The sequence below is a fragment of the Orycteropus afer genome, unplaced genomic scaffold (assembly GCF_000298275.1).
Source record: "Orycteropus afer afer isolate SDZICR_OR568_19922 unplaced genomic scaffold, OryAfe1.0 scaffold00156, whole genome shotgun sequence".
NCBI classification, from domain to species: Eukaryota; Metazoa; Chordata; class Mammalia; order Tubulidentata; family Orycteropodidae; genus Orycteropus; species Orycteropus afer.
The window spans coordinates 1,927,864-1,938,101 of NW_006921743.1; the positions used below are offsets into that span (position 1 = coordinate 1,927,864).

The 10,238-nt window shown below is 34.6% G+C and overlaps 1 protein-coding gene across 1 annotated transcript in view; it reads right to left on the reverse strand.

The window, feature by feature from the left end:
• Positions 1–10,238, reverse strand: part of RIC1 (RIC1 homolog, RAB6A GEF complex partner 1) — a 182,928-nt gene that overhangs the window by 95,258 nt on the left and 77,432 nt on the right. The window contains exon 3 of the mRNA XM_007946326.2: positions 2,634–2,713. Coding sequence (XP_007944517.1) covers positions 2,634–2,713 — 80 coding nt within the window. The remainder of the gene's footprint in view (positions 1–2,633; positions 2,714–10,238) is intronic.

Sequence of the window (10,238 nt, forward strand, 5' to 3'; positions counted from 1 at the left end):
TGAGTAAGGCTGGGTTTACTCAGATGTTGCAGCTCTTTCCCAGTCCTATTTTGAGAGCCTTTTAGCCTAAACGGACTATTCCTAAAGTTGCGTGGTAATGTACCAAACAGTGTTTCTTTGCTAAGGTTTTCCCTGGCCAATTCTTTCAGAGCTGAATAGTAATTATACCTTATAGGTCATTATGGGGTTCAAATAAATATTTAAAAAGAAAAAAAGTTCTTGGAATAGTATTTTGAACTACAGAAAGGCTTACAGCAGCATTGATAACAATATCACTGTCAAAACCAAACTTTTTTTCTTTTTACTCTCCTCAAACTCTTATATTAACAACTATTATTCAGGTTTTAAGAACTTGAGTTCATATAATTCTAACAGTTGAGGAAGAAGGTATCTTACACCCATTTTACAAATGAGTTCTACAGAAAGGCTAAGTAACTTACTAGACTGAGTAACCCAACTAGAAAGTAGAAAGTAGTCCAGCACACCAGTACACCACAGGCCAATTTTAATCTGTTTTGCTCTAAAAAATTATCCTCATAAAAGAGATTTTGCTTGGATTTATGCAGCAGTTATTCAAAGCTGAAACTCTGGCAAAGAGGTACATTATGAAGCCAAATATATGTGTTTTAAAATACTGCTTAGTATTTTAAAAATAGAAGCAAAAGTGTGGTAAAGGAAACCTTGTCTTTCTAATAAATAATTAGGAGCCCTAGTGGTGCAATGGTTAACCTCTAGGCTGCAAACCAAAAGAGGTTGGTGGTTTGAATCCACCTAGTGGCTCTGCAGAAAGACCTGATGATCTGCTCCTGTAATTATCACAGCCTAGAAAACCCTATAGGATAACTGTATTGTCATATGGCGTCCCTATGAGTCGGAATTGACTCAAGGGCACTTACAAATATCAAATAAATAACAGCAGCTATCCTTTATTGAGGAGCTCTGGTGGTGAAGTGCCTAAGGCATTTTTGACTGTTAACCAGAAGGCTGGCGGTACAAACCCACCAGCCACTCCTCGAAGGAAGACTGGGCAATCTACTTCAATAGTGATAAAGGCAAGGCAACCATTGTTGTGGAGTCAGATCTGACCCATAGTGACCCCTCCTTGGGTTTCCGAGGCAGTATCACTATGGAAGTAGATTGCTCAACCTTCCTCCCGGGGAGTGGTTGGTGGGTTTGAACCACCAGCCTTCTGGTTAGCAGTCAAGTGCCTTAGGCACTATGCTACCAGAACTCCCTCAACAGTGATACTGTCTCGGAAACCCAAGGAGTGGTTGCTATGAGTCGGATCTGACTCAGCTGCAGTGAGTCTGTTCTGGTTTGGTATTCTTCGTTGACTTTTCTATGAATCAGGAACTTATCTAAACTATTTAACATGCATGACTTCATTTAATCCTATGAAATAATTACTGCTGCTGTCCCATCCTACAGATGAGGAAACTGAGTTTTAGAGGTATTAAACAGTATGATGAAGTCACACAGCTGAAAACTAGCAGAGCTGACATTGTCTTCCAGGCCTTTATGACTCCAAAAACCAATCCCTTTAACCACCATCCATACCGATCTAAGGGAATGTCCATTTCATTGTGCCCAGGCATTAGAACCAAAAATCTAAGTAACAATGAAGAGTAACAAAGAAGAATTTTCAAATGGAAAAAGAATACTGCTCTTCATTTCATTCTCTAGTCTAATATTCATAGTCAAACACAGAAAAGTCCATGCATTGTCCAGACAACTGAGTTAATAAGGTGAGTGTGCCCCTGGAGAGTTACAATCAGAAACTAAGGAACTGTTTTAAAAACTTCTCAGGAACGCAAATAGTGTTGCAAAATACTCTTCAGAAACCTGGTAAACTTAAGTAAAGCATGTTTGTGAGGTGAAATAAAACGTTTTCTTTGTTTCAAGAAAAGTTACCTTCCTACTCTAACCACTCACAGTATTATAAGTTAATTAAGTTAAATTCTGTTGATTCTGATTACTTTTCATATAATGAAACCTATTTTTCACATTAATTTCCTATATACGTATTAAACTTGAATCATCTTCTACCATCTAGAAATGGGATATATATTCATTTATGTTTTCATCCAGTTACAATAGCTTGCCCTTTTAAAAAAATGGCATGCTTTAAAATTACATATGATTTTCAAATGTATGCTATAAAGAAAAAAACAAGGCAAAATATATAGATATATGTTCGGTCTGAAGAACAAAAGGCCTTGTCTCTTCAAATTTTAACCAGAAGATGTAATCACTGGAGTACATTTCTTCTCTATACATATATAAAAACACACAAGCAAAAGAGCTTACTAATATTTCACTTCTTCCTCTCATGATTAGCTCTTCTCTAATAAAGACTTGAGAACTCTAGAACCTGGAGTGTACTGTTATTTTGAGTATGTCCAAGAAGAATATCATCCAAGAATCTAAGGCATATTTAGTTATAATTATATTAGACTTCTGTAATTACAGAATTCTTCATTCAAAAAATAACTATAAAGACTTACTAATTTTTTAAACCATCTGTTTGGAAATGCTAGGTTAGCTTTATTTTAATCACTTTAGACAACCCAAGACTATGTTTTTTTGAATGTAAAGTATGTTGATATTAAAAGAATGAAAAACAACAAACTTACTTGGGATATACAGGTTCATAAAGGTACTTGTCCCCTCTTGTAGATATAATGTGAAAAAATAGGATGTAGCCATTTGCTGTCTGAAAAAGATAAATTTATTACTTAGCCATGAATTAAAAAGTAAGGGTATTAACCATCCCTGAATTTTAATTTTATATATCTTTATGTTGAAAAAGATTATGCTTAAGAATACTCCTTTGGAGAAGTGAGGTCTAATTATGCACATAAAATTGACCCATCTTGAAAAGAAAGGTTTGTACAGATTGAAGAATATTTCATAAACATGTAATAAAAATCAAGTTTATAATATATTATAGAAATTATCCAGAAATAACTATATTATTCAATATAACAGAGTAATGATCATTTTGTAAAATTTAAAAAATAGACCTTTTTGAACTCTGTTGTAATTATTCCAAGGTTTATTTTAAAGCAAGTCACCAAATAGTAACAGTATGATAAAATGCTTGATTCTAGTCAAAGTTTATGAAATATAACTTCACAATATTTATTTCAAAATCAACTGAATTAAATAGGTATTAAATAGCATGATGGAAGTCAAACAGCTGAAAACTAGCAGAGCTGACATCGTCTTCCAGGCCTTTACCCATTATCCATACTGGTCTAAAGGAATGTCCATTTTATTGTGCCCAGACATTAGAACCAAAAATCTAAGTAAAAGTGAAGAATCTTCAAATGGAAAAAGAATACTGCTCTTCATTTCATTCTCTAGTCTAATATTCATAGTCAAACACAGAAAAGTTCATGCACTGTCCAGACAACTGAGTTAATAAGGTGAATGGTGTCCACGTCTGAAAAAAGATAAATTTATTACTTAAAAGTGCATAATTCTTCAAATAAGACCACCTTTGCTAACTCCTCACATGTAAGTTTTATGTTCTCGTAACACGGAGAACACAAAACCAAAAGGAAAATGGCTAGATTGATTTATTATAAAATATAGCCTGAAACTCAGAAAAAAAGAGAGCAAATCTTCAGTTTCCAAAATCTGAACGTCAGCTCTTTTTTCTAAGTAAACAAAACATTTTAAAAATATAAACTGATCTTTAAAACAAACGGTGCCATTATATGGTCATGGCACACATCTATGACTTGTGAAGCTCAAAAACTACTTTACATTAATATGTAAATATAGAAAATACTACACTTAGCTGTTTCTAAGTAAACATTTATAGGCAAAACAGTGAAACAGCAAATGTTTAACCCAAACTACTTAAGGCTAATATTGAATTCCTATCATTTTAAAGGCAAGTGGGCATTCACCCAAAGTAGGACTGAGGCAAACCAAAAAAATTACCCAAGGTTTCAAATTTCTTTCCAGTACTGGTTTCCTGTTTTTCACTTAAGAAGTAACAGAGGAAACACTCACATTCATTAGAGTCAGGGAGATTTGGCTTTTTAATCTATAAAGTTCAGTATTTTAGAATGTATTCAAATATTCTAGTTCAATATATTGGGATAGAGAAGAAAAAGTGCATAATTCTTCAAATAAGATCACCTTTGCTAACTCCTCACATGTAAGTTTTATGTTCTCATAACACGGAGAACACAAAATCAAAAGGAAAATGGCTTCAAATGAAACCACATCAAAGTTACCCAGACACCATTACCCTTACACAGATCAGTGACTGTTAAAATTTCAAAGCTCTACTGTTACCTTATATGGGACAGAAAAGTAAAATAATATGGCATTGTACTTAGACTAATAACTTTAGCATGGTCTAACAAAAGCTGTCCTGAATAGCAATCACTCTGGTCAAAAGTTCAACATTTCAGAGTATCAAATGCTTATACTAAGAATTTAAACAATGTTTAGAAGACTACAATGTCAGAGAGAATATGTATCATTTTGCACCAGTAGTTAGAAATTTCAAATATATGGTATACTAGATGAAATTACAGGTAATGGCTTGGTTTTACTACTTTAGTATTCTATCTCAATCCTCTTTACTAATAATCTAAAGCTTTATCTGTTACTAAATGCTGTATTTCTGTATCTCAGTACTATTTACCACTAACATGATCGTGAACAGTACTGTCTTTAAATTTTTTTAGTTGGGTAAATGATCATTCCTAAAGTTTTAATGTAATTATAGCAAAAATGTCATTACACAGTATTACAATGGCCCTTCTCTTTCCACTCCCCCAAATACTGCAGATAATGTATGTAACTATTGCTCAATCTGTAGACAGCAATCTCAATACCTTAAAGGCACACATACACATTTGTTCTACCCTCTTTCTCCAGAAAAACTAAACTCATTTATCTTAATAAATGAAAGACTCTGGAGAGCTGTATTTCTTATCATCCATATTTTAATTATAATTTTTTTTTCCTCTCTCCAAGGCACACTATTAAAATTCCTATGATAGTACCGGAGACAAGAAAGCTACACACACAGAGAGAACTCTAAGAGTACTGATAAGCCCATACATGTGAAGAAACTCCCCAAGGTGGAAGAATACAAAAGGGTCAGAAAAGGCCATTAGTGCATGGTGCTCATACAGGGCTGGGACAATGCCTGTTCCCATCAAAAGGACTGATGAAACTCATAATTCCTGAGGCACTTCATAGAATACTCAGGAAGCTAATACTTAGGTATTCCTGTGGTAATCCCAGAAAGGTACTGCCTCAGTTCTAGGGAATAATTAATCTAGACTGAACACTACTCAAAATCTGCCAAACAACAAAGCATGAAAGCAAGATAGGAATGGATCAAACTGTCCAGGTAACTTCCCGTATCCCAGAACAAAGCTCAAAATTTACAGGACTAAAAAATATTCAGCACACTATAAAGTAAAATTCATAATGTTTGGCATTCAATTAAAGATGCAAAGAGGTAAGAAATACAAGATATAATGAGGAAAAAAATATTCCATCAATGAAAAGTGATCAAGAACAGAACCAGATGTGAGAATTAGCACAAAAGGGCATTAAACAATTACAGCACTATTTTATATGTTCAAACTGTTACAGAATAGACTTAGACCAAACCCTAGAGATTAAAATTAAGATGTTGGAGAAGAAACATAAACTGAATGAGATCAGACATAACATAGAAACATAGATTAAAATTAAGATGTTGGAGAAGAAACATAAACTGAATGAGATTAGAAGAAAAGATCAGTGAACATGAAAGCATGATAATAAAAATTACTCATGAGAACATACAACAAAAGAACAAAATAAAGAGACAGCATCAGTGAATCATGGGACAGCTTCAAGTAGCCTAATATTCACATATATGGAGTCCCTAAAGGAGAGAAGAAGGATCAGAAAAAAAGGATTTGAATTAAATTTCATTAAAAGACCAGTGACTGTTTAAATAAGAGTAACAACAATGTGTGCTGGGGTTACTAGTATATATGAATGTAAAATAAATACAATTTTTGTTCTTTGACTACAATGGAATTAAGTTAGAAATCAGTAATAGAATATTTTTGGAAAACCCTCAGATATTTTGAAACTAAGTAACAAGCTTCTAAATAACCCATGGATCAAAGAAGAAATCAAAAGGGAAATAATCGTATTTGGAATTGAATACAAATAAAAACACATCAAAATTTGTGGCATGTTGCTATAAATGGAAAATTTGTATCTTTAAATGCCTATGTTAGAAGAAAAGAAAAATCTTAAATCAATGACCTCAATCTTCACCTTAAACAAAAAAAAAAGCAAACAAAACTGAAAGTAAGCAGAAAAAGAAATACTAGAGATCAGAATGGAAATCAATAAAACAGAAAAATCAATAAAACCAAAATCTGTTTAAGATCACTAAAATTAACACACCTCTTGCCAGACTGACTAGGAAATAAAAAAGAAGAAATATCAGAAATTAGAGAGATAACATAAATAAGCTGGACAACTTAGATGAAAGGGGCAAACTCCTTGAAAGACACAAACTACCAAAGTTCAGTGAAAAAAGAAATATGTCATTGGAATAGCCCTCTACCTATTAAAGAAGACATCACCCTACACATGGCAAATAAACAAATGAGAAGATGTTCATCATTAGTCATTAAGGAAATGCCAATTAAAACTCTGAGAAACCATTACATACTTATTAGGAAGGATAAAATTAAGATGACAGTCTATACCATATAATGGCAAAAACGTAGAGAAATGAGAATTCTTATATACCACTTGCAGGAATGCAAAACGGTACAACCACATTGGAAAAAAGTTTAACAGTTTCTTAAAAAATTAAACATATACCTACTTGATGATCCTGTCATACCACTCTTGGGTATTTACCCAAGAGAAAAGGAGATATATGTCCATACAAAGGCTGTCTTACTGAACAGAAAATCTAAAAAAAAAAAAAAAAAGTCATCTTTCTAAACTATTACCAAATAACAAATAGGTCTCCATGTGTATTATTCTCTATCATAAGTATAAAATGTAGGTAAATGCAAATAAAAAGTTGAACAGTAGGTAGAAATGGTTTACCTAAATTTAGCTTCTGGATTCTAAGATGATGGAAGGCCCAAGCCCACACCCCTAACCTCCTCCTCAACTTTTCAGATGTACTGGCTGAGCCTGGAGGATATGGTCAGAGTTATCAAGATCTCCACAGTTCTCTCTAGGAAGAGAATAGGTACTGAGGGACCACGCAGAGTAGGTTAGCTTTGCAACTTCTTGAGGCACTGGGCCAAAATCTGGGTTTTAAAAGCTCCCTAAATGAGCTAAAACAGCAGAATCCTGTGACTCCCCTCAGAAAAAGGCTAAACTTGCCTGCTCCAGCAAGTGGACACTAGCAGAGTTGCCCACATAATCCTGCTACCTGCGGTAGATGAAGAGAAGGGGGTTGTGCTGGTGAGTTGAATTACTCCCAAAAGTTAAAGATCTTAGAAATCCTTCCGCTTAAGGTCTTTCCACTCAGAGACACTGCCTGAGATAGGAGGACGCTTGTCCTAAGCCTCAGCAGAGAACAAGAGTTTGTGAGCTGGTCTACCTCTGCAAACCACTGTTTTATCCAACATCTGGTTTGCATTGCTAGGAAAACCTACAAAAAAGCCATACCTCAATGGTGGCTAATAGAGCACAACCAAAGAATATACCACTTAAAGGAGCCCAGTAACTTCATGATGGAAAATCAAACTATTAAACAGATAAAATATGTGGTTCCTACTGATGAGAATGACTGAAGAATATAAAGGAAATAAAGAAAAAGTAAGTTTCAAGAAGATACAATTAGATAAATAGTACTTTTGAGTACTACTGTAAATACTGCTAATAGAAAAATTCAGCAAACTCATGGAGAATAATCCCGAGAACTGAAGGTTTGGTTCTATAGATTAAACGGCAATAACCTCATGGTATGTAAAATAATCACTCAAAAGATAAACTTGGAGGACAAATTCATGAGGCTTGCAAATATTAAGTTATAAGAAAAAAATGAGCACAGGACAGAACAAATATTAGTTTAGGAAATAATAGAAGGGAATCTCCCTAGGTGCAGGCAGTGGCGCGGGGGGGGGGGGGGGGGGGGGCGGCACACAGATTTTGTAAAATAAGATACATACCTGTAGATAACATGTAGAAATTACTGAATTTCAATCATAAAGAGAAAGATCATTCAGAGAAAAAGAACAGCTTTCCTGTAAAAGTAAGATGATTAGATCAGCACTGGATTTCTCATGAGGACATTAGAACATCGTATGTCTGAAAAAACAGAATCTCCATGAAAGAATCCTATATCTAAATAGAATATCCTTTTCCAGGGTTAAAGAATGGTATGATTACCTATTCATTTAATATGTGACTGCCTACCATGTGCCAGAAAATGCCCTTGGCACTGGAACTACAGTGAATAGGATAAGCAAGCTGACATGAAACAGGTAGGTTTGTGGGAGAGAGACAATAGATAATAAAAAATTAAGTGTAGATAAGAACATGGAATGTATGAAGTATAAATCTAGGATAACTGGAAGCTGTCAAAAATGAAATGGAATGCATAAAGATCGAGATCCCAGGCATTATTGAGCTGAAATGGACTGGTCTGGGCCATTTTGAATCAGATAACCATATGACCTACTATGCCAGGAATGACAAATTGAAGAAGAATGATATGGCATTCATTGTCAAAAGAATGTTTCAAGATCTATCCTGAAGTACAATGCTGTCACTGATAGGATAATATCCATACACCTACAAGGAAGACCAGTTAATACTACTATTATCAAATTTATGCACCAATCACCAATGGCAAAGATAAGGAAATTGAAGATTTTTAGCAACTTTTGCAGTCTGAAATTGACCAAACATGCAATCAAGATGTGTTGATTATCACTGGTGACTGGAATACAAAAGTTGGAAACAAAGAAAAATCACCAGTAGTTGGAAAATATGGCCCTGGTGATAGAAAAAATATTGGAGATTGCATGACAGAATTTTGCAAGACCAATGACTTATTCATTGTAAATACCTTTTTTCAACAACATAAATGGCGACTATACATGTGGACTTTGCGAGATGGAATACACAGGAATCAAATTGATTATATCTCTGGAAAGAGGTGATGGAGAAGTTCAATTATCTTCAGCCAAAACAAGACAAGGAGCTGACTGTGGAACAGACCATCAACTGCTCACATGCAAGTTCCAGCTGAAGTTGAAGACAAGTAACACAAGTCCTTAAGAGCCAAAATATGACCTTGATTATATCCCACATGAATGTAGAGACAATCTAAAGAATAGATTTGACTCATCAAACACCAATGACTGCAAACCAGATGAATTGTGGGATGACATCAAGAACATCATCCGTGAAGAAAGCAAAAGGTCATTAAAAAGACAGGAAAAGAAGATCAAATTAGATGTCACAAGAGACTCTCTAACTTGCTCTTCAATGGAGAGTAGCTAAAGCAAATGGAAAAATGGCAAGATAAAAGAGATGAACAGAAGATTTCAAAGAGCAGCTCAAGAAGACAAAGTCAATTATTATAATGAAATGTACAAAGACCTGGAGTTAGAAAACCAAAAGGGAAGAACACACTCGGCATTTCTCAAGCTGAAAGAACTGAGGAAAAAATTCAAGCCTTGTGTTGCAATACTGAAAGGTTCTATGGGCAAAATATTTAACGATGCAGGAAATATCAAAAGAAGATGGAAGGAACACACAGTCACTGTACCAAAAAGAACTGGTTGGTGTTCATCCATTTCAGGAGGTGGCATATGATTAAGAACTGATGGTATTAAAGGAAGAAGTCAAAGCTGCACTAAAGGAACTGGTAAAAAACAAGTCTCCAGGAACTGATGGATTACCCATTGAGATGTTTCAATAAATAGTTGCCACATTGCAGGCTCTCAGTCATCTATGCCAAGAAATATGGAAAACAGCTACCTGGCCAACTGACTAGAAGAGATCCATATTTGTACCCATTCCAAAGAAAGGTGATCCCACAGGATATGGAAATTATTGAACAATATTGTTAATATCACACACAAGTAAAATCTTGCTTAAGATAATTCAAAAACAGTTGCAGCGGATCTTGGACCCCTGAGCCTTGAAGGAAAGGATGCAGATTTGGACTAAACCCCAACTAGCAGAAGAATTTGCGTGAAAATACCAAAAAAAAAGGA